Genomic DNA, 25,208 nt, shown 5'->3' with positions numbered 1-25,208 from the left:
TTGGGTAGGCAATAGAATTAGTTTATTTTGAATGGTTAAGGATCTGCTAATGTTTAAATGTGTCTGGGTACACTGAGCACTTTTTGCCTGTACATGTAGAGAACCTTGGAAAAAAAATTGTGTCACTGAATCTGAAATAAGAGCAAAGAACAAATTTTCTGGGAGATGTTGCCATCCTGTGTAACTTTTCTTTACTTTAATGTTGTTGTTGCTTGTTACTTAATCAGCTGTGTCTGTATGCGGTCAGGTGGTTAATTAGATTTTTTGTCTGTATGAAAAGGTTAAGATTTGAACCAGTGAACTGGCATAGAGAGAATCTGGAGCTTTTATCAACTTGGTAGCTTCTCATCTTAATGCCCCCTTCCTCCCTCCTTGAGTTCTGAGGGCTCCTTTAAGAGCATCATCTTCTTTGTAACCATCTCAAAGCATTGTGGGGATGGGAAAGGAAAAGATTGTCAAATGTCAACATCTTCTGCTCAGCTTCCAGTTAGTTAAATAGAAGGATTTCTTCTTTGAAGTTACTGGAGCTTAGGCATAGAGGATTTTATAGCTCACAATAATCTTCTGCATAATCCAGGATGCTATTAATAAAGTTCTGATGAGCTGTCCTCTAGCCTGCCCTAGTTTTCCTTTCTCAAATCAATCCTTTACTTTCAGTGTAGGATTTGTATGTTGTATAAAACATGAATGTTTACAGCTTCCAGAACAACCCATCAAAGTAAACCTTGTATTTGGGCAGTCCCTGGACAGTACGTATTAGATGGAGAATGCTGGCTTCCAAACAATCAAACATTTCAAGAGTGGGAAATGAATGAAGATTATTTTTGACATACTTTTTCTTCAGTGTAAAAGCAGCTACTGCTCCCATCTGCATACACATTTCTGTTTTTTGAAATCTTACTGGTATTTGTTTTACTTTTTGAATTCTTTCCTCTTATAAAACTAGTCTTCATCCCTCCAGGAGTCCAAGCTCACTTGGTTAAATGTTAATACTGAAGTGTGAAAGCTGAGAGATGATGATGTGGGTGGTGACTTTTACTACCCTGGCTTTATTTTCCTGGCTGTGTGTGCTGCTGTAACTATGGCTGTACCAAAGACAGGTGGTGCAGAGGCAGACCTTGGCACGTCACCTTGGGTGCTTCACAATAGCTCACAGCACATTTGCAGTCTGGACTGTGCTGGCTGAGGAGGTTGCAAAACAGAGAACTGTTTTCCAAAGCAAATGTTGACTAAGTCTAGAGCAGTGGCAGAGGTGCCAGAGCCGTGGATTGTGATGTGCTGAATCAGATCAGCATGTGCCATCCTGCTGGCCAGGAGTAGGATTGCTCATGCTGTGCCTGTGGATTGACAGTGACTGTATGTGTGCATGTGTGCTGGAGATTAGGTGAAGGTTGGACCAAGTAATTTAGCATGCTCAAGTTGCACTTTATGGACTTAAATCTGCTGTTATTACTCACATAATAGTAACAGTAGAAGAGAACCACAACACCAATGAATTCCCTGAAAATTGTTTCAGAAGAGACTGTTTTGTGTGCTATCTATAATAATTGTTGCAGTTACATTAGTAAATGATAGCTCCTTAGAAGGTGTTAGGTAGGATTGCCCACAAAATTGGACCTGTGGTTGGCATTAGCTTTTATGTGAGCATCAGATGTATGTAAATGTCAGTCTCGCTGTGGCTTTGTTTTACAGCCAGGGTAATTCCACTATAGCATGAAGGATTTTGGGCCTTTGACACTAGCATTTTAAATTTTGTTAATGTTTGAACAAGAGCTTCCAAAGTAGTAACTGATACTTGTCCTTTATTGAAATTGTAACTTTTAGTATTTTGTGGGGCATTTTAGCATAAAATTCTGGTGCTCTTTCTTAAACAAGAGTCAGCCACTACATGCAGTTGAATTGACTGTTGTCTTGCAGCAGTTTTCATTTTTCTCACCAATATTTCTTCTTCTCACCAATATTTCTTCTCTTATTCCTGTTTTTCTTGCTGAGACATAAAGCCTTGGAACAGCAGTGTGGAACATATGGCCTAGGATATCCATGTGGTTTTTATTTCTTGTATGTGGGGTAGAATGCAGAATGTTGTTGGTGGCGTTGTTGGTCTTTCCTTGCTGTGTAGGTTGGCTAACTTGTGTAGTTACCTTCATGGTCTCCATATGTTCATAGGTGGTTTGTTGGGTTGTTAATGTTGGTTTGGGTGTTGGTTGGTTGGTTTTGGTTGTGGATTTTTGTTTGGTTGGTTTTTTTTAAAAATAATGTCAGTGTTACTTCAACAACACATGAAACATGCATGATGGATGTTAGACTTGTAGAACAAGTTTCATCATAGCTTTCGGACTGGCCTAATAGTTTTATATGGACATCAACAGTTAATAGGTTGCAGTAAGCTTAATGTCACAGCTGAGAGTAAAACTGTACTCCAATTAATGCTGTCATTTAAGACTGTGGTGGACAGATGGTATTTCTTTTCAATAATTTCACCCTGAGGTCTAATTTAAATCAATAACTTGGGTTTTAGTGATTCTGTCAAGGGTGTAAACATTTCAAATCAAGTTTAACTTATGCTAACTACATATGTATTTTAAAAGAATAACCCTTCACTAGTTGCAGTGATATCTGTAATACTGTGTGAGTAACGTACTGTTTTTGATACCCATCAAGAATGAATCTAAAAATACCATAAAAGACACCCCTGTAGGGAAGACTTGAACATTTGATTGCTTTATGTGATTTTGGATTTTAATTGTTCGTAAAGTTTTTAATCAAGGAAGGAGTTTTTGTTTTGTTTTTCCCCAGAAGCACTTCTCTAGAGAAAGGAGAAAAGGAGGAATTACATTTGAAGGCCTCACTATTCAGCAACCCATATGCAACTGAGTTGCCAAAAAGTACCTTATATCATACGCACATCTCCAGAAAATCTGTGAACCAGATGTGGCTGGCATTTCTTTTTTTAGGTTTTAGTTTTTTATTATTATTATTTTTCTAACAACTGTTACCACTTCAGTAGTGCAAAACCACTTTCATTTTGATTCAATTGCCAGCTGCATTTCAGTTCCAGAATCCATGTTGCTGGTTTTTGTATGAGGCAAAGAAAATTCCGATTGCTTTTCAGGCTGTGCTTACAGAGAAGCCATTTGGAGGAGCTTGAGGTTTGAGGGCGGAAGAGTGATCTGTGCAGCAATGGAGCAAATCTGATATGAGAACAAGCAGAGTTGAATTAGAAAGCAATTGTTTTCTTTTGGAGGCATTAGTTTCCTCTTTTGATGGTTTGCTTGGTTTTTTTTCTCATTGCCTGTGGGGTTATAGGAGACTCAGGAGATGATACAGGGACAGATGTCAGAAGCTTCATTTTGAAACTAGAAAATTCAATGGTGTGAAAAATCCTGTGACTGTACAGAGGAGCAACAATTCAATTCAGAGTCTCTTAGAAGCTTAGTGCTTCAAAGCAAGAAGATAGAATCCTGCTAATTTAGTTTCTAGCGTATATACAAATCTAACTAATTCTAATCTACAAAAAAGGTATCATGTACAAGTACTGTACATTCTAGACATAATCTATGCTGTCAATTGCTTGACCATGTAGATTGTCTTAGAAAATTGCTCTCCCAATCATCCTAAAGAAATTTGAGCAAAAAAAAAATTTTTATAGATTTTGGCATTTATTTTGAAAAATGCGTGTTGGAGATTATATTGTGTTGGAGATTTCTAATAACCCAAATTTTGTTAAAATAATTATCTTACAGAAATGTGTGGTAGACACTGACATATTTTCACATTGTTTATAGTAGATTAAAATAATATGGTAGCACACAAACAGGTGTGTAATTCAGCACAATGACTTTGTCAAACTCTGCCAGCACAGATGTGTGTGTTTGATATTCCACTGGAAGTCTTTGTCTCAAGTCTAACTGTCCTTCCTAGGGAGTTCAAGACAGGTCCTCTAGATGCTGCCTTTGGGAAGCTTTGTTTAGCCCAGGTCTCCATTCATGCCCAGCTGACTTTGGCAGCCTCTTCCAGCCCTGCCCTCCCTGCAGGTCTGGGCTTTGTCACTGCCACTTGAATGTGGCAGCCCAAGGAAGCCAAGTGTGCTGTGATGGACTCGTTCTTGTACCAGTGCAAGTTCTGTTCTGTGCTGGTGTTGCTGCTCACAGGAGAGGAACGTGCAGGTTCAGTATTTTTGGCCATGTTAGTGATAATTAGACAGCATCATCCCATTATGGGATGTTACATTGCAATATAAAATTAATGTAAGTTCAAGTCACTGACTTTTTATTAGTGGCTCCATCTTAAAGGGAATTGGTCAATGTGTAAATTAACGCATGTTATAACCTAAGTGTCAACAGTTGTGTGATAACACTTTTATTGGATAATAATTTCCTAGGCTTTCCATTTACTTTAGTACCTGGTGTTTGACCCCATTTTCTTTTTCTATGCTAGGCCTAGTCCAAAACCAAATCATGATTATGAAAGGCTGAAGATTCAGTGTATGAAGGCCATGTCAGACCTACAGTCTCTGCAGAATCAGCACACCAAGACACTGAAAAGATGTGAAGAAGCAGCAAAAGAGGCAGATTTTTATCAGTAAGTATTAGTAAACCTGTGCAAGGTAAGAGTTTACCAGTCTGTGCCCTATTAAACAGTATTAGAATGTGGTAATCAATTAATTTTTTTAATGCTGTTTTTCCACTTAAATGGCAAGATAGATAAAATCCATCAGATAAAAAATTTCTGGCCTGTTTGAAATGATCAAGTATGGACTGCCTGTTTTACTCTTAGGAGTTTGAGATAGGATCTCCAGTGTGTTCATGGCATCAAAAAAGGAAGCCTGATAACTGATTTGAAGTTGCAATCTAACAGTTTGACAGTCAAGCTAGAGAGCAGAATATAATCCAAGAGAATGGAATTTCTTACTCTCTTTTACTAGATTGTGATAGTTCTTGTGACGATCTGTGTAAGTTATAACACAGGTTTAATTCAACTGTTCTTTTCCCCTGCAGTAGTTGTTAAACCTTTGTGTTCTTTAAAAAAAAATTATTGCCTTCTAAAGACTTGATCATTTGCACTGCAATCTGAATGACAGCAGATTAGTAATCTGCATGCAAAGATTGCATATGGTTGATTGTGGGAATACAATTGGGAATATAATTTGTGAAAATGCCTTTCTTTTTCTTTTTAGCAGGGTGTTCTAATTTTAAAGAATTTTTTTTAATGCTTTGGTCATTCTATGCAGGGGGCATTGGTGTTTCACTTCATAAGAAAGAAATGCAACATATCTTAGAACACAAATTTTTATATATAAATACATATTTCAATATTTGCCAGCAAGTATGAGAGTTTAAGTAGAATCATTCTGTTTCAACAATAGAAATACTTGTCAGTATTCTAAACTTAAGTTTTGATCTGTAGTAGTAAAATACATTCAGTTGACTTATCTGCTGTTTTTCAGCATTGCTTTAGTCTAATTTTAGGCTTGTAGCTTGAATTTTAATCTGGATGATAGCCTCCTCATGTGGCTCTCAGCTGTTTAAGTGAGAGTGTATTTATTTCAATAATTACAGCTGGCATAATGAACTTTGGAGGAAATTTTTATCTTGAGTGTAATTGAAACATACACATTATGATTTTCTTGGTTGTGGAGGTTTTTTTTTTTTGATAATTTGATGGGTTTTTTGTTTTTGAAACAGTAGCACACAAGGAGATTTTTGTCATTTTCATCTGTGTTTTGTTTAGCTGCTGTTCAGCTGAGGAGCTCAAGACAAAGTGGAAATGATTGGTGGGATAATGGCTATTATCTCAAGAATCATCATATTATGCTATTTGTGTTTGTCTGCCTGCTTTTAATGGCTATGAAATGGCATTGACAGGTGGCATAAATCCATCATCTCTTCTGATGAGGTTTAAGGGTGCTGTGTATGTCTGTGTGTTTCACACTTAAGCCCCTGTTGGTTTCTGGTTTTGGTTTTGTTTTTTTTTCCTGGTGCTTGGAATGCACAAATATGCAGAACTGAGTTAGTTTGACCTGCTTTCTTGGTAGGAAACTCATGCTTGGGATGAGTTACTCCAGGACTTTGTCCTTGCAAGTTGGCCTCTAAGAGTGTTTTGTGTGTGCCCTGACAGCACGCTGCACAGCCGGCTGCTGAGCGACCAGTCCCAGCTGAAGGAGGACATGGACACCCTGAAGAGGAAGAACACACAGCTGGTGAGGGAGCACAACCACCTGCAGCAGTCCTGTGAGGAGATGAAGAGGCTCCATGATGAGGATCAGAAGGAGATAACAGACCTGCGCAGCCAGCAGCAGCAGGTGAGCCACAGCCTGCAGGGTGTGTGCTGGAAGAGATCTTGGCTTCTTCCTTCCACAGAGAAATGGGATTGTGCAGCATTGCTGCCTTTAGAGTGTCCTACTGGGTCCCAAACAGCCTCCTTGCCTTGTACAGTATTGGGGAGACAATGACATCTTGATTACTAATTGATTTTGTCTAACTGGAAAAAAAAAGTGTATTTAAATGCAGAGATGAAAAAGTGTACGTGAAGATGGTATTTGCATGATATTTTTTTAAATGGGTAGAAAGGCATCAGAAATTTAACTTAATGTTGCAAAGTGATTAAAAAGATGACTGTTTTACTACAGTATTTTATAGTACAGGGTTTACTTAAGCTTGCATACAATGTTTGCTGTTGATTTTTTTGTGAAGAATCACAAAAGGTTGGTTCATGTTTTTGAACTTGAAACAAAAAGAGACAAAATTTTCAGGGCTGGAAGGATTGGACATTTCAGAACTTTGTATCACAGGCTGTTTCCAGGTCAGTGTTATTTACATATTCTGAAAAAAAAAGAGTAATGCTAAGGAGCAACTGGTTGTATCAGGTCCCCTGTTCACCTAGGAAAAAGTCTGTTCATTTAGAAAATTGTTACAGTAGCATGTGGAATGGTTAAACAGAGGATCTGGGTTCACTGTGTGTAGGCTGATTCACAGGGCAAACTTGCAAGTCAAACATTAGGCTTCAGAAGCAAAATCCATGCAAGCCAAAATAATTATTTGCTAGGGCAGGAAGGGCAAAGGTCAAATCAAGCTGGGTGTGCTGAGTGGTACTTTAGGAGGTGCTTGAAGATAGTGCAAAGAGGAGTGAAGATTGATTCTTCCTTTTTATCCATTTTTCTAACACTGTCTTGCAAGTTCTGGTGTGGAACTGTTTAGTGGCTCGGTTCAGAAGATAGCAGAAATGATTTACTGTGTCAGCCTGGACAAATAGCATAATTAGTCTGTGCCTCAGTTTCCCAGTCTGCAAAGCAGGGATGCAAAACCTCTGAGAGAAGGCTATTCTGTTTTGCCATTCTGTCCTGAAGCTTGGAATTATCTGGAGGCACAGAAAGAGGCTGATGTATCATTGTCAGGATTGATTTAAAGAAATCCAGTCTTATGTCAACATCATGATTAAACCTTTAAAGAAAATGATGTATGTGACTCCTAGTGAGAAAATCGTCTAACTCCATTTCTCAGCTTGTCAGAGTGATTCATGGTGTCTTGAAGGGGTGCCAAAGTCTTATCTTGTCCCTGTAATTTCTCATATGAATTAGTCTAACTCTCTGTTGATCCCTCTGACGTGTTGTTTCATTGTCAGGCCATAACAAAATACATCTTGGTGGCCTCAGAGCAAAAGCTTTTGATCAAATTACTCTTTGTGTGGGATTGTCATGGATTTGCTATGTAGCAGCTGACCAGCTTAAGTTTCTGCTGCTCACATATGGAGTTTCATGTTGCCATGGCTGTGTTCCTTGGGCCAGCTGGGACTATTTACTTTCTTTCACTGGGATTTTGAATGGGAGATGTTTAATGCACTGGTGCCTCCATCTTCCTTTGGCAGATCTGTGTTAGCAAGTTTATGCTGAATTCCATCAAATTTCTCATGTATTAGTTCTTCTTTAATTATTTAGTGTGTTTTCAACATAAATGCATTCCATATATGCTTTAGATAGTGAAAAGTGTTTTGTTTGAATTCCTAAATAATTTGTTGTCAAAGGTGTTCTTAAACTCATTTGGGAAGTAGTCTTCAGGAAATGGCTTTCTTGAGTGGGTTTAAGTCTATGTATTTGCATTTTATGTATGCCTACAGTTTACCACGTGTTCAGCTTATCTGAAGTGGTTCACTGAGGCATGCTGGCTAATCATGTGTCCAGCTTTGTGCAGGCTGTGCTGCTGAATCCATTGAGGATTTGGATATGTGTGGAAATAGCCCAAGTGCAGTCGTGTTCCAGGGCCACTTTTACATATCCTGGTTAGTTAAGGAGAGCAGTGTCAGGCTGCAGAACTTTGGTCTCTGTTGTGTTATCTTGCCTGTGTAACCAAGCAGGTTATGAGCAGTGACAGTTGTGAGCCTTCACCTCTGGGCAGTGAAGAGTGGGCAGCCTCTTGCTCTCCCCTTCCCTTCTGGTCTGCAGGCCTCCAGGTTCATCCATGTTCAGGAGCTGGTCCTTACTTGAATATGACACAAAAGATGAGGAGCCCAGTTATGCAGGATAGCTGCTGCATGTTGGGTTTTAAATTTTTACAGTGCTCATATTTTTTTCTGTCTTCCTTCCAGTTCTTTAATACTTTTTTTATTTTCGGATAGTTAGGGACATACCTCTGTAGGCTAATGTTAGTATTATATAATTCCTGGCACCTCTCTATATAGAGCATTCCTGGTTCTTCCCACTGCTCCATCAGGGCCAGATTTGAATTTAAAAGACAAAATCCATTTTAAAAAAAGGCTTGCTGCTTTATTTCAGGCATTTTTTTGCCTTTTGAGAATGAACAAGGACTAGATTTGCTGACACTCATTAGGACTTTCTTATGTTGCTGCTGGTCATGTATCATCAGTGTTGCAATTTACAGCAAGATTCCTATGTTGATGTAAATTAATTTAAAACTAAGATTCAGGTCAGGCTTTATTCATGTTTAAATGGATTTTTCTCTTCCTGTTCATCTTTTATGTATGCTTTTTTGAAACACAAACCTCTGTGGGAAGTTCTCAGATGAAATATTGTATGAATATTAAAATAATATGCCCGAGTGTATAACATATTTTGGGTAGATCTTATTTTCATTACACTTTTAATTATTTAATTCATTCAGAGAGTACAGGCAACCTATCATGAATGCCACCTTGTGGACATCTCCTAAATTACCACTATCATCTTGATGATCAAGTAGCAATTACTTCTTGTTAAAACTACAAGTTCTTCAAAAACAGCTTGGGTTTAAAAGGTTCATAGCAATTGTCATAAGAGAGATTTTCATACACTTGTGACCTTGGGATAAAGCAGACTTTTAGCTCAACAGAAAGCAGATGTAATAATGCTTAGAGTAACAGTGGCACTTAAAAGAAGTTCAGTCTTTCCTTAGTCATTAAAAAGAATGATTACTGAAATTGGTCTATATATTTTTGTTCTAATTTGTTTTCTTATGTATACATTTGAATCAAATTTCTTGAACTCATTAACAGTAAAGGTTATTGATAGAGCTTCTGGCATTTTTTTAAGGTTATGAAGCAAAATGGATCATCAGAGATTCTAAATAAACTTTATGACACGGCCATGGACAAGCTGGAGGGAGTGAAGAAGGACTACGACGCCCTGAGGAAACGGTACAACGAGAAGATTGCGAGCCACAACACGGACCTGAGCCGCCTGGAACAGGCTGAGGAGGAGAACAGACGTCTGCAGAAACAGATTGACATGGTCATGAAGCAAAGGGACACAGCAATTCATTTCCAGCAGCAATATTCATCCTCTCTTAGGAGGTATAAACGGATTTTCATACTTTTGACTTAGCAATGCTAATGTAGCATCTTAGTTCCATTGTGCTAGAATCACAAATACCTTTCTAATCTTTTTTCTCAAATTTTCTTTTGATGTATGTAATCTTGCTGTGATGAGTAAGCATGTGTATTTGTATAAAATTTTCTGGAAGGTTCTAGAATGTGTGATGGGGATGCTAATTTGGAGAAATGGTGCATTTTCTTAAGAAAAGAGTTTTCCATTTACAGTTTTGGAATTGTATGAGGAATTTTAACCATTGTTTAGCTTGTGTGAGAAAGGGTTACTCTGCTTTTCAACCTATGTTTAGTTGTAAATACAAGAGTCAAATATAACCAGAATTTTGTTAAACCTCAGACTTTTCTGCAGAGAAATTCTTTAAATCATGGCAAGCTTGTATATATATAAATCTCCTTATTTAAATGCTAAAAGCAAATAAATAAGGGAATATAATTTCTAAAGGTGTTTTGCAAATGAAGATCATCTCTAGCCTAAGTTAATTTTTCCTGGTGTTAGAATTACAGACTGTGGGGCACTGTGAGACAGGGCTTTGGGAGGCAGCAGAATTCTCTGGTTGCCCGTGTTTGGGAGTCTTGCTTCACTGAGAAGGAGCTGCTATGAGCAGCACATGGGTTAAAATACAAGGGCACAGATGCTCATAGCACACTTAGCCCCTCTCTGCTCCTGGGCACCAAGCCTGCACAGTTAACCATATGGGCCAGGAGGGACATCAGCACACACAAGGACTGCAGAGAGCATCCATGGGTGTGTTAAGAATAGTTTCATTGACTCTTAGAGGTGATACACAACTCCCACAGACCAAAGGCAAAAATGGTTTTCTCCACATTTGTAAATGGTTCTTTATAATTGTTATGGTTCAGTCCTTAAAGACGCTCTGTAATATTTCTTAAGGTTCACTAACATTCCTAAAGCAGTGGTTATTTTGCAGCACAGAGAATACATTTTCTAACAAGTCCTCTGTGGTTATGTTTTACCCTTGGATACATTTGGTTGCCCAGCCAAATCCTTAATGTCTGAAAATGAGTAACAAGAGTCTTACTGGTGTTTCTACTTGTTTTCAGGTTTGAATCAGTACAGCAGGAACTAAGCAATGCCACAGCACAGAACAAAGAGTTGCAGAGAGAGATGGAGCGATTACAGTCAGAGGTGACAAGGTTCAAAACAATGCAGCTGAAAGCAGCCAAGGATGCAGAAAAATACAAGGAAGAGAGGGATTCGGTTTTCAATGAGTACCGCCTCATAATGAGTGAGAGGGATCAAGTAATCAAAGAGGTGGATAAGCTGCAGACAGAGCTGGAGCTTGCCGAGTCCAAGCTGAAGAACACTTCTTCTGAGAAGCGAGTGGCCAGTGAAGAGATGGAAGCTTTGAGACAGGTACTAAGCTATTGTTTTAGTGGGGAAGGGAAATGAGTGTATGCTGTTGATGCTGGAACCAGGAATGTGTAACTGATTATTGGAAAACAGGAATCCACTGCAAAGAGGAAATTGTGTTCTGATGTTTTCCTATTCCATACCTTCTTACTGCCAATTTCCATGTTTGAACAAAGTACCTGCCAGCTGAAATTTGCTATACACTTAATTCTGTCCTGCATATTATAAATCCTTTCATTTGCTGTGTTAGTATTTTATATCTTCTTAAGTAATACTTTCTATAATAATATAGCTCTAAATATCCATTATTTTAAACTTTTAACCTCTACAGGAGCCACTGGATACTATCTGCTGTGACTTAAGACAGTACATGATCAAGTCATCTCCAATGCTTAGGCCAAGCCTGTGCTGACATGCATGTTCTTACTCATTTGCCCTTCTACTCCCTCTAAGTTAAAGGGGATATTTTCAAGATTTTTTTTTCTTTAGAATTTAAGCATACCTTAAAGTGTGTAAAACCAGAACTTTCCAATATGTTCTTGAAATGCTTGTTTAACAGCCATGTCAGAATGAAGCTGTTATGATTTGCAGAACAATTTGCTGCTCAGTTTCATTTCTGCTGACATCCATTCACTTTACTATTTGGTTTACAAATACTTAATTCAGCATGAAATAGATACAAGCAAATGTATTCCATTTCCTCTAAATCTTATTTTAGTCTTTTCATAGCATTACATCTGAACAAAATATTCTTACAAAAATTAAAGGTGGAGCTTTCTTTTAAATAAATAACACTATTTTTTGAGGAGCATAAGTGAACTCTGACATGTGGCATCAAAGCTTCTAAGTATGACTAAATTCTGGTTTTAAGAAGTCATATTTTCCAGCCCTGCATATTTGTCAGCTCAGTAATTCAGCTCTACAGTGAGTGAGGTTTTAATATGTTTCATACCTCTTCTACTTTCATCAAAGCATTTAAGCCAATCAAAACATTTCTTGATTTCAGTGGGATCTGGGTAGGTTAGGAATATTCACAGAAATAGCCACATTGAGTTGTTCTGTTCCAATTTGTTATATCTGCCATTCTGGCACTATGAGTAATTTGCCAAAGTGCCTTAAGGGATAGGGAATTAAAGTTTTAAATGCAGGGGTATTGACTTAAAGGGGTGTTTGAACAAGAACCAGCAAGAGCCTAGGACTGGGGAGTGTGGTGCTGGCAAGGCAGAGACACGTGCTTTTCTTCACTCCCAGAACTGGCCCTTCAGAAATCAGAAATAACTGCTGCTGTAATATTCTGAAAGGTCTAAAATAGCCATCCTTGAGTTGTCTTCTTATTCCTGTTTTTCTTTCCTGTAGCCATGACTCTTCCCAGGAAAATGTTTGAAATATTAAAAAAATGTATCAATCAATGCATCAATTGACTTGAAATGGTGTCCTGAAATGCGTCCCCTGTAAGTGGGATTGCCCTCTCAGTGCATAGTTGTTCTGGTGCTCTTTGAAAAGGCAACATGGTGGCTTTCACTTTTCCTGTGATACATGGCACCTTGAAGTGCTCTATAATGTAGTGCTCATTGATTGCTTAAAACAGCACTGAACTCATTTAGGTCATTTTAAATGTAGTTTCTCCCCCGAAGCTTGTATTTTCTAGTGAATCTTTGGTGTCCTAGAGAAACTGTAAAGCAACTGAAATGGAGAAGAGGTTGATTTTTTTTTTTTAACATTATCTCTGAGCAGCTACTGCTGAGATCACAGAGTTAATTTCCAAGTTAGACATTTAAGCTTTTATTAGTAACACATGCCCAAACTTATTGGTTTAATAGACATCTAAAATGTACAAATTTGGTATTTATAAATTATAGGAGAAATCTCAGTATTCTTCCACTAATGGACAATTTTAGATTAAGGTCTCATGAACTCACCCATTCAAAGCCAGGGATTTGATGTTAGAGATTTCCCCCTCTCTTTTCTCCAAAATGGTGGGGTTTTTTTCCAACAAAAATGGTGGTTTTTTGTTTAGCATAATCTTTTACTCTGGCAAATACTTAGAATGTTATGTTTCATTTCATTGGTAGTCAGTTTTCCCCTCAGTTTAACAGATCTGTTATAGTTTGTCCTTATGTTATATTCAGATGTGAGAACTTCCTTAAAATATAAAAATAATTCACAAATTCAGAATCATTCAACTCAAACTGCTCTACTGTTACCAAACAGAAGCTGTTCTCATCAGTGCCAAATGGTGCATTCCCCTGTGCTGTGTAGTTGTGGTTTTGTGCAAATGTTCTAGGAAAAAGACAGAGGTGAAATTTTATCACTGACCACCAGAGGCAATGGCTGCTCCTATTCAGATGGTTTCTATTGAGCATGCAGAGTTAAACTGTGGTAGTGTGTATTTTTCTGAACACTTTAAAGGACGGTAAATTCTTGTTTAATGATGGTGTTGCCGAGAGCTTTCCCTCAGCCTTGGTGACTTTCATCTCAGCTGCTTGTGGAATAAGACTTAATATTATTGTGGAAGTTTTATACACATTTACATTTGAATGCAGATTTTATACAATCTGTAGTTAAACTGTACAAAATGCTGGTTTCAGTACTAAAACTAGCCTGCAACAAGAGACAGTTCAGGGGTTTTTCTCTCTTCAGGGGTACTGAGGAAGGTCTTACTGGTGTTGAAAGCACTTGGGCATTATGGTAATTGAGATTCACCTACAGAGTGAGTCATTAATTCAGTGCTCATCTACACTCTACAGCAGAAATGGCACCCTTCATGTCATTGTTAAAAGTCTGACTAGCCTTACTTGGATGCACATCTCAAAAACAATTCTCTTAGTACAGCAAAATGCAATTGTCAACTGTGCTTTAAATATTCAATTTTATTCTTTGCAAACTGTAGAAGAAAATAAAATGAAAATCAGTTTGTGACATAATGTTTTTCTATCCTTAAGCACCTCAACTGTTTCTTTTGCTTTTGAGATGCCAGCTGTTTCTGGTGAGCTTTTAGCAATCAAAACATCAGTAGTCTCCAGCTAGGAGTGCCTGTGTGTAGGAGGACTTCTTTGTAGCCATTGACTGAATGCTTCTAGAGACCTGAGCCATCTTGAAAATGTAGTGAAATTGGATTGTTTCAATGACCCATTCTTCTAATGGGAAGTCTAATTTAAATAATTTTAGAAGAAATTTAGATATTATTTTAGAATGCTACTACATTTGCCTTATCTTTTTCATTACAATGCAGTTGAATTCCACACTTAAGATGTACTGTCATTCCACTTTATAGAATATTGTAGTTTTATCTTCAACCTTCTGTAGCACATTCTTCTCTCTTCTCTTAATGGCATATAACTTTAATGTTCCTTTAAAATTTATAGAGCAGCTGTAAGATGCTTACGTAGCTAAGTTGTCTAAATTATTTCAGTCCTGTAAAACTGAAGCAGTTGTTATTGAAAAATATTTGTGATATATTCTTACCCTTTGACGTGTTTAACAACAATTTTTTTTAAAAAACACCAAGTCTGTCGGAATAATAACCTTTTCTCATTTAGGTTCTTCAAAGCTATCAGTGCTCCCAGAATCTTGCTTACTTCTGACAAAGCACTGTGCTCATGTGATGGTGTGATATTTTTTAATACCGCATTCAATATTCTTTGCTAGTACTTACTTGTATGTAATGTGATCTGCCCCCATTTTTCAGAACATTAGTGGTAAACTCTCTAGGCTTTCAAGGTGTCATGACATGTATTCAATTGGAAAGATGAACTATTTCCTTCTGAACTTAACCTACTACAAACAATGGATCTTGTTTTAGGAGCTAAACTCTGCTCTAGTGGAAAGAGATCGAGCGATTTGTGAGAGGAATGAGTTACTGGAAAAATACTGTCATGAAGTGAAGGACAAAGCTGAGGCCCAGAAGGAACTTGATCAAGCTTGCAAGGATATAGAGACAGTGAAGGAAGAGAGAGATGTTGCCAGGAAAGAGAGAACAGAAGCTATCATCCAGAGAGACCATCTGCTAAGGGAATATTATCAAGCCCGTCAGGTATTGCAAGTGATGCCTTTAATGATGCCTTTTTCTTCCTTGGCTTAGTTAGGTCAGTAAGTTGCAAGACATTAAAGGTCTGGGCACACTGGGAGTCCTCCCTCTTTTTCTCAAGTAACTCTAAAATACAAACACGTGCATGTATGTTCTTCAAGACATACTGACAGAAATTCTTGTTTGGAAGAAACGCAGTTGTGCTTCGTGTTAAGGTTGTTTGTAAATATGAATAGAAAAAGTTTACATTTTAACCAAATTGTAAGTCAATAAGTCTAGATTGATTAGTTTCATTTACATTCTTGAACTTAACCACACGCAGTTGTTTGCAAGCCCACAGCTTCTGATGGGCTATACTGTTGTAGCTGGCTTGTGTTATCGTGCTGCAAGCTTGGAGTTTTCTTTGTGTATTTGTCTTACTGTTGTCACCATCTCTCTTATTCAAAATAGGGAGTTTTGGGAGGGACAAGTTAACTTAAGAATAAAGTAATTCTTATCTAAAACAAGAATCATAAATAAAAAATTTCTTTCAATTCCATTGCTCTTCAGTTTCACTGCTTTAGAATTAAGCAACCTGTATGAATCCCAGGTCTTGGGATTGTTGTCTCAGGGTAAATAATAGGTGTTAATGTGGGAAATGTGTTGTCTGTCTATACTGTATATATATATATACATATATATATATATATATAGTATATGCAGTTGCATATGGTAGTGTATCTTGATTTCTAAGTATACTCAAGGTTTTTCCTGTCTGCTAAGCAGATCAAGGTTGAAGCACAGAATGTCATCTCTGAAATATGACACATTCACTGATGTTATTTTCAAGTCAGGATTCTTATTCATGTAGTTGTACAGATTTATGTGCTGCTGGATGAAATGCATTGCAGCAGGTTTTATCTTTCCTCCCAACCCTCCCAAAGCTGCTGCTAAAATAAATGAATATTTTTCATGAAATCACAAGAATTGAATACATCAGGCAACATACAGATAGCAAAAGCTGTTTGTGCATATGTATCTAAAAATTGTACCTAAAATACTTATCTGTGTTTCTTAATTCCTAGATACAAGATTCTGCTACCCTAGACATAGAAAGAGCAAACAAAGAAATTGAAATGCTTCGGAAGCAATATGAGGCAATGTCACAAGAACTAAAGGAAGCTGTCCAGGAAGCAGAAGTAGCCAAGTGTAGGAGGGATTGGGCCTTTCAAGAGCGGGATAAGATTGTTGCAGAAAGGGAAAGCATACGGTAAACAACTGCTAGATGATACCTGAGTGATCTCTGTAACACCTGCTGCACAGCTGATGCTGGATTTTGCCAGCACTTCATCTGCATTAGCTGTCACATGGTGGTTTTTTAAAAAATGTTGAGGGCACATTACAAGATCTTTGTCATTTTCTGTGCTTTCATAACCAAAATGTCTCTAGTAAATACCCTTCAGTCTAACAGCACTGCTGTGTAGGAACAGCCAATCGTGCAATCTTTTTGGCATGCTATACTAATAATCTTGCTGTAGCTCTAGTCCTGCACATAATTCTTTGCCTGTGGGGACATGCACAAAAAGTATCCAACATATTTGCCACTAAATATATCTAAGGAACTATGAAAAATACTTAAATAAGGGGTTTTTCTGCTAGTTTAAAGAAGATAAGTAGAAATAAGATTCTGAAAGGGAAGAAGAATTAAGACTTAGCATATGTCTTTTTTTTTTCTTCCTTATCCTTTTATTTTGCAGATAGAAACCTTTTGAAACTGCTCTTTGAAATTTTACATTAACTATACAATGTGGTAAAGCCAGTTTACTTTAATAAGGTTTTAAGTAACTAGATTGAAACCTTTTTCTTTTGAAGAACTTTGTGTGACAACTTAAGGAGGGAGAGAGACCGAGCTGTGAGTGACTTGGCTGAAGCTCTTCGCAACCTGGATGACATGAGAAAGCAGAAAAATGATGCTGTTCGTGAACTGAAGGAACTGAAGTATGTTAGAGAAATGACCAAACTGCATTAAAGTTGGTGATGAAAACTTTGGTTTGTTAGCTGTGTTCTTAAGAGAACCATATGTTGTTGCAGCTGTAGGCAGCAGACATTCATGTTATTGCATGTGGAAGCATTGCCTGTGTTTTTAGTTATCATGGAAATTATTATGCTGGACAGTATCTGTTTAATCTTATTAATGTGAGTCATAGTGTAAGCTTTGTGCTATGGAGATGCACTTAAGCAATATTTGTATCCTTTCACTGAAGTCTTGTTAACTGCAGCTTAGTTCCATCAGCTGTTTACTCACTGGTTTATGGGAGATGTTTTGCCATTGGTATTTATCATGCCCTACATACTGATGAAGCTCATCTGAGGGTAAATTAAATGCATTTTGGAAGATATGATAAACCTAGTTGTGCACTTAGTCATGTAAAAATACTGCAAAAAATGTAAGACTATGTTAAGACAGTATATAGAAACAGAAAGTCAATTTACGAGCAGACCAAGAATATTGGAAAGACAGAAGCCAAAAGAAATTTTTGACAGCTTGGATTTGTGATTTAGAAAACCAAATACAATACCCATCATAATCATAACGTTATTTTTCAGTTTACTTAAAAGGAGGTCGTCTGTGTCTGCAAGTAATAATTTTCTTTGCCTAGGGAAAAGATGGAAAATCAATTGGAAAAGGAGGCCAGATTTCGTCAACTGATGGCCCATAGTTCCCATGACTCAGCCATAGATACAGATTCTCTGGAATGGGAAACAGAAGTGGTAGAATTTGAAAAAGACAGAGTAAGTAAAATCATACACTGCATTGTCTTGTGTATTGGGATAGCTCTGAAGCCAGTTATAATCTTAAAATACTAGATAAGATGAAAAATATGACTTTGGTAGTTTTAATTCTTTATTGTTTGGCAAAAAAACATGTAGGTGCCCATGGAGGCAGCAAGTGCAGTTGCATGAAAGTAGTTGATAAAACCAAGCTGTTATATACTAGCTTTATAATTTTCTTCATATGCATTATAAATTAAAATATTTCCTACATCTAATGTTGCAGGGTACCCGGGGCCATGTAGTATAGTAGTCTTTAAGTTTGTGATTCACTGCAGACATGGCATTGCTAAGGCAGCCAAAACTTAAAATGTGAAGGAAACAGGGATATTAGAGGCCAGTCTTTTACTGGCAACAACTCTTAAAATCTATGCATAAAATAGTTAATGTTTTACATGAAGCTATTTGTCCTACTTTTGCTCAGATCTGCTGATTGGAAATTTTAAAGTATTTAAAGTACTTATTCATGTTGAACATGTATTTTAGGGCAACATTACTGTTCAGTTTGAAAATCTGAGTTGAAAGGAGATGCTAATCTCTTGTCTGTAGAGGAAGTTAAATACCTTTTCTATTTTGGCATATTAAGTAAGGTTCTTAAGTTTAGCAATCCAGATAACCTCTATTTCTTATTATCCTAGTAGTATTTTTCTCCACATAATTTCACTTTTTTTCTTTGTAGTCTAAAATTTTTAATTTGCTGCAATGTATGTAATTCTTGTGTGCTCTTCAATGTGAAATATTTGGTCAGTGCATCCCATTGTTAATGGTAACTTTTTTGAACACATAAAATACACAGGTAGTCTTCCAGATTGTGATTCATTTATAACAGCTTCTGTATATACTAGAATTTCTTTGTCATTCCTGAATGACAAACTTTAGTGATTAAATTCTGTCCAGTTAAATCCTGTTTATTCTACTGCAGTATTCAGGGGTCATCTTTTCTTATGCTCTTCCAATCTGTCTGTGTTCTGACAGTGCATTCTTACAAAATCACTAGTTTGTTTCTTTTTTGACACAAAAAATATCATTTAGTATTATTATATTTTGAAATACATCTTGAAAAGATAAGATGAACTGAGTTACCAGTGTTGATCCATCAGAATCACCATCTGTAAATTCTTTCTGGAGTAATTATTCCCCTTTGACCAACAGCTGAAACCAAGCTGTTTCAGCACTTCTGGTCACTCTATCAGTTTTGTTCCTTGCCATCTCCTCTGTTTTAACTGATAACTAATAATTTTGCTTTTCTGTTGTCTTGTTAAATTAATTACTGTGTCTAGTATATGATGTGCCTGTGCTAAACAACATTGCAGCATGATGAATTTTCCATTCATGTGCAGTTTTTTAGTTTTTCTTTACTTCAAAGATTGCTCTACGTGTTTGCATCACTGAGATCAAATATGTGCACTTTGTCATTGGAATGTGAATTTGTCATTTGAATCCCTTTTTTAAACATAGTGATTACACTTGCAGCTATCAAATTAGAGTAATAATACTGTGCCAGCCTTGATCAAATATAGGGAAAAATCTTTGCTGACAGCATTTGAATTCCAGGGTCAAGACTATAGAGTTTAATTTAATTTTAAACTACATTTCAGTCTTTTATTTTTGCTTAAACTTCACCTGTCTAACTAAACTTGTGTTATACATAATCACTCAGCTCAAAACTGAGAGAAATAATACTCACTTTTCAGCTCTGATGCTGTGTAATGATACTGTGATCTCTACTTGATCCTTATTTTCTGGCAGCCTCATGCTCTTCCCTATGAAACTTTTGTCTTAAATAGGACATTTTGAAGAATCATAAGGGTTTTTTTCATATTAGATTTTAAACTTTAAGTACCATCACCCTTCATTATGCTGAGATGGTTGTTCCCGTAGACAGCTTCAAGTAGAGTTCTCTAATTTTTTGAAGTGTATTATTTAACAGTGAAAATAGCAATAATAATTCAGTTTGTGGTCAGTTGATACAAATGTACTATTTTTTGGATCACTTTTTTCTTTACAGTGACTTTATTATTTACCAAAGCAATAACTACATGAAAATTTCCCTGTTTTGTTCAATGACCAATCTCTTAAAGATTTTTTTAATTTTTCACATCAAGAATTATCTAGTTTGGGTCATCAAATAGAATATCACCTCTAAATCTGTGTTTAGATATGGTCTCCCATAATGTTGGAGCTATTGTTCTTATTTATTTCTGGTCTCTAGTCATACTACAGGAGAGGTCTGCCTGAGTTCACTGCTAACACACAGTGCTGTTTCCTTACCTTGCCAGTTGTTTTTTCCCCCATTCTTAGGAAACATGTCCTTGTTTTCTTACTAATTGTACCTTACAACAGGTTATATGAGTCTGAATGGGCTTTTTCACATGCTCAACTGTTTTTCTGTTCCTCTTTGGTGAAGTTCCCATTTGTGTTATTTAAGCCTTAATCTGAGAGAGAAGGATCATTCTAATGCCAGACGACTAATGGAAATGGGAGTTTATATATTTACATATATAAAAAAATAAAACCTTACCTGATGCAGGACCCCTGTAAGTAGAAGTACATAGTGCAAACATGCAGTAATGCCTCTTGGTAGCAGACATGCTTTGCTAGTGCAGTGGTATCACTTGTTATTAATATTTACTAGGATGATATGGACTTGAAAGCACTTGGTTTTGATGTGGCAGAAGGTGTGAACGAGCCATACCTCCCTGGAGACTGCGGGATCTTCGTTACCAAAGTAGACAAAGGCAGTATTGCTGATGGTCGGTTAAGGTAGGCTCTGACTTTGGAAGATACCTGTTGGATTTTTGATCATAATAAACTGAGCATATTGGAACTCATCATAATTATTTTCATTTTTTGAAGTTCTTTCTTCTTTATCATTTGCCGTGTATATTATTAATGTTGGTTGGGAAATCACACTGAGATACTGATGCCTAAAAGCATTACAGAAATTAAACACTCTTTGACTCAGCACTCAAAACTCAAAAGAATTTGAAATGTTCTTTTGTTGCACTGTGCCCTGTTTACTCCATTATTATAATCTCTTCAAACCTGTATTTATTTAAATTTTGGCAAAGACATGAGGGTAAGTTATTGAGGGAGGGCAAGAGAAAAGGAAAGTAAGAGCAAGGAATCATTTGGAACCATCTGCAATTCTTGGTGTTGATAGAAGCTTTTTAGTAACTCCTCTCAGTACAAAGCATTGCTTTTAAACAAGAAGTAGTCATTAGAGATTTAAGGATATACTTTTCCTGGTGCAGTGCAAACTAGCAGTCCTGGTTTTCATTTAAGCTGCTATTTAATGCTTTTTCAGGAATGGATAACTCCAGATTATGAAGGATGAGATCAGCTCTGTTGCATGCCTTTTCATGGAACATTATTCATATGCTGTGTCCAGCAAAGTGTGCTTATAACTAACCTACCTAATTCTGCATATCTACCAGGGTGAATGATTGGCTGCTGAAGATAAATGATGTGGATCTTACCAATAAGGATAAAAAGCAAGTTATAAAAGCTGTTCTGAATGGAGGAGGTGTTATTAATATGGTGGTTCGAAGAAGGAAGTCTTTAGGTGGGCGAGTGATAACACCTCTTCACATCAATGTTTCTGGACATAAAGGTAATGACTAAAAAGGATGGATGTAAATGGTACAAGTTTGTTCAGCCAAATAAGGCTTGACATAAAGGTACATATTCTCTGAGCCTTTGCTTAAATCACATTTACATGTAAATGGCCTCCTAGAGGGGAGTTTTCATTATTTTTTTAAGCAAACCAAGAATGCTATTATTGATGATAGCTTTATCTTGTAAGTACAGGTTTTCTTTTTGTCCTTGGGTGGGTTTTAGTTGGTTCCTTTTTTAAATGCTTGTCTCTAGTTGGCTGCATGTTTGGAATGTTTGTGGGAGTGTAAATAAGTCTGTTAAACCCAGCTACCCATGTTTGTGTGATTATAATAATTTTTGGGATATTCCAAGTCCTTGTTTTCCCTGTCTTGTTATTTCTTTGAAATGGTTTTCAGAAATTGAAATTCAGCTAGATTGGAAGTCATAGTTCTTTCTTGTGCAGGCAGGTCAGACATGCCATTTGAGCAATATATTTGAATTGCAGAATCAAATTCTTCTTTATCTATTTCAGATAGTGGTCTCAGTCTAGAAAATGGAGTATTTGTTGCTGCTGTTGTGCCCGGAAGCCCAGCTGCCAAAGAGGGTTCCCTTACTGTGGGAGATAGAATAATTGCTGTAAGTCTTAAAAATCCATTTGCCTTGTTAAACTTTTATTTATTTTGAAGTGTTATCATTGGTGCTACTCTTTAAGATGCCAAACGTTCCAATTAATTTTTACTTTTGCAATATTAAATCCTTTTTGTAAATTCACTGGATATTTATTCTAAATTAATGTTTTTGTATGCTGAGTGATGAATATAACGTGTAGCTTATTTCCTGAGTTCATATGAGAATTTTTGTTGGAAGCATTAGCTTATTCTTTATACTTGGCTTTTATATATGTACATATACATATATATATATGCATACATACACACACACATATATATATATATCTGTCATTCTTATACTGAGTAGGAAGGGTCAGTTCCAAAAAGGCATCCCTTCATTGAATGAGAGGTTCCTTGTCTGTGGTACATGTTGGTACCACAGCTGTCATCTGTTCTGGGGAGGGAGTCTGTCCCTGCAGCCTTTGCAGCCTTACAGGATGGGTGTGGTTTGTGCACTGTGAAAGGGGATGTGGTTGCTGCTGGTACAACTGCACAGAGGGTGCAGTGAACTGGTGGTGTCACTGCAGGAGTAGCAGATTGGATTTAGGAGTTGTCCATTTCCCACTCATGAAAATGCACAAACATCAACCAGATTTCAGTCACATATACATATGTAGACTAGTATTTTCTCTGTCTCAAGAGATCATCTACCTGAAATCCTTCCAACTTATTACCTTTGATTTACAGATGTCTGTTGTGGTTTCTTTTGTCTGCAGATCAATGGCATTGCACTAGATAATAAGTCACTTACTGAATGTGAAGCTCTGCTACGAAACTGTAGGGATTCCCTTACTCTGTCACTCATGAAGGTGAGTAGCAGAAGCTAAATTTGCAGAATTCTCTGGAACTTTTGCAGCATTACTGTAGTTTTTCAAGCAAGAATATATGCAAGGAAATGAGTATATCAAAATGGGGAAAAGACAACCATCTGGATGCATTTCTCTGGTGGTACGCTTCCTCAACAGTTATTTCCAAAGTAAGGTTCTTGTGCCATCTAGTAGTAGATGAGACTAACTTGCTGTCTTCTTTCCCATTTGTTTGCTGGTTACGTGAAACGAGTGCTACCACAATTGCTTGCTGCTTCTTGGGTTTTGCTTTAGAGCTGCAGCACTTTTGTACATGAAGGATAAACTGCCGGCTAACTAAAGAAAGTTAGCTTTTCATCAGGAGGGAGCTGTGCAGAAAGCTCAACTCTTGCTATCATGACAATTAAGTACAAGGCTTTGATTTTCAGTCTTATTTCTACAGTTTTTCTGTTTTGCTTTTTGAGTTTAAAATCCCATTATTCTGGCCCTGCTACATGGATTTTGAGTTGGAATTTCAGATCTAGAGAGCTTGAGGTTTTAAGAAAGTAAGAAGATGAAATGTTTGAGGGGAAGTGGGCAATGAAAGTTATCTTATTGGCATCACTTATCAGAGGCAGAAGTAGAATGCAGAGCCCTTCACTTCCAACTGAGTACTTTTGCCACCATGTGGAAATGCCCTTTTGGAGTTGTTCTAAAAATGTTACAAAATTTTTCTAGCTTCATTTCATCTGATGTTCTGTGCTTTGAATTGTAAGATATGTGTATATTCAGATAAGATATTAAGTGTATATTCAGATCAAGGAGGCTAGGCTGTGACTCATACTAAATAGAAATTAAACACAATAATAAGGTTGATCACGTGTGGTTTTTGTTTTAGGTTTTTCCTCAGAGTTCATCTTGGAGTGGTCAAAATATATTTGAAAATTTGAAGGATTCAGAGAAAATGTCAAACTGTAGAGTTCATGCATCAGAGATACAAGCACAAAATAAAAGAAATCTGAAACTCAACAGCTCAACCCAGACTGACATTTTCAATCCAGACATCATGGATGGCAAGAAGGAGCAGAGCGAACAGGGCAGCACTTCATTTTGTGATCACAAACCTTTCCCTAGTAACACATTACGAGTTGACTCTCGTAGGAACACAGTGCACAGTTGCCATAGTAATTCAGAACACAGTCTCAGCTCCTTCAGCCCAGAGACATATGGGGACCAAGGCTATGGAGCTGTTGACCTGGACAACAGGAGGCTGCCTTATGAACCGACAGGAACTGACTGTGTGATGGTTGAGACAGCATTTGACAAAGGACATGGAGCTAAGCATAGTGGTGGTACCTGGCCAAAAGTTGTGGTTAATATCTCAGCAACAGAAACAGAAAAGTTTTCTGTGTATAAAAAGCCAAAACAAAGGAAATCTATCTTTGACCCCGATACTTTCAAAAGGCCGCCAACTCCTCCCAAACTGGACTACCTGTCCCCTAATCAGGTGACAGGCCATTCACCTCAGCCATCAAAAGCTGAAGTGGCTTCAACTCCTCCAACTCCTCCTAAGAGAAGTGACTCCATCAAATTTAAACATAAACAGCAGGCAAGCTCTGCATCAGAGTCTACAGTAACAACGGGATCACCACCCACCAGCCCAGCCACTGCCCAAGCTCCAGTTTCCCTTGCACTTAAACAGGACTCTGCTACTCTCAAGGGGCGCAGCAGGAATGCTGGGCATTATTATCGGGAGGAGGGAATTGACTGCACTCACCTGTCTTCAAGGAAATCCTGTGAAGATGACATTGGCTTTCAGAGAGTTGAAGAGCCAGAGATCAAAAGACCACGGCCAAAATCAGCTCCTGCTCTGAGGCATAAAATGACCCCTGTGCCCATTCCTAATCCTGCACTTCAGGTAGAACTTTGGTTTATTGAAGCACAAAGCTAGAAACCTTGAGGTGTATTAGCAGTGTGGTTTTGGGTGCCCTGTTATGTACCAGAGCAGGAGAAGCATAGCCCATCCTCAGGGTTCAGGTCTTCTGAACTCAGGCTCAGTTGGCCCTTGGCAGTATCACAAAATACAAAACCAGTATGTGGAGTTCCAGTATTTAACAGGCAGTGGTGGC

At 37.4% G+C, this 25,208-nt stretch overlaps 1 protein-coding gene across 4 annotated transcripts in view; it reads left to right on the top strand.

Annotated features, from left to right (window-relative positions):
- Positions 1-25,208, top strand: part of DLG5 (discs large MAGUK scaffold protein 5) — a 97,165-nt gene that overhangs the window by 47,671 nt on the left and 24,286 nt on the right. For all 4 annotated transcript variants that reach the window (XM_077183268.1, XM_077183270.1, XM_077183269.1 and 1 more), the window contains exons 4-16: positions 4,438-4,581; positions 6,118-6,301; positions 9,521-9,780; positions 10,879-11,191; positions 14,991-15,221; positions 16,280-16,464; positions 17,067-17,192; positions 17,855-17,987; positions 20,662-20,789; positions 21,464-21,639; positions 22,156-22,259; positions 23,011-23,103; positions 23,978-24,997. In XM_077183268.1, coding sequence (XP_077039383.1) covers positions 4,438-4,581; positions 6,118-6,301; positions 9,521-9,780; positions 10,879-11,191; positions 14,991-15,221; positions 16,280-16,464; positions 17,067-17,192; positions 17,855-17,987; positions 20,662-20,789; positions 21,464-21,639; positions 22,156-22,259; positions 23,011-23,103; positions 23,978-24,997 — 3,097 coding nt within the window. The remainder of the gene's footprint in view (positions 1-4,437; positions 4,582-6,117; positions 6,302-9,520; positions 9,781-10,878; positions 11,192-14,990; positions 15,222-16,279; positions 16,465-17,066; positions 17,193-17,854; positions 17,988-20,661; positions 20,790-21,463; positions 21,640-22,155; positions 22,260-23,010; positions 23,104-23,977; positions 24,998-25,208) is intronic.

The sequence above is a fragment of the Agelaius phoeniceus genome, chromosome 9, assembly GCF_051311805.1.
Source record: "Agelaius phoeniceus isolate bAgePho1 chromosome 9, bAgePho1.hap1, whole genome shotgun sequence".
NCBI lineage: Eukaryota > Metazoa > Chordata > Aves > Passeriformes > Icteridae > Agelaius > Agelaius phoeniceus.
The sequence above is the reverse complement of the archived record's forward strand: the minus strand, read 5'-3'. Positions and strand labels throughout refer to the sequence as shown.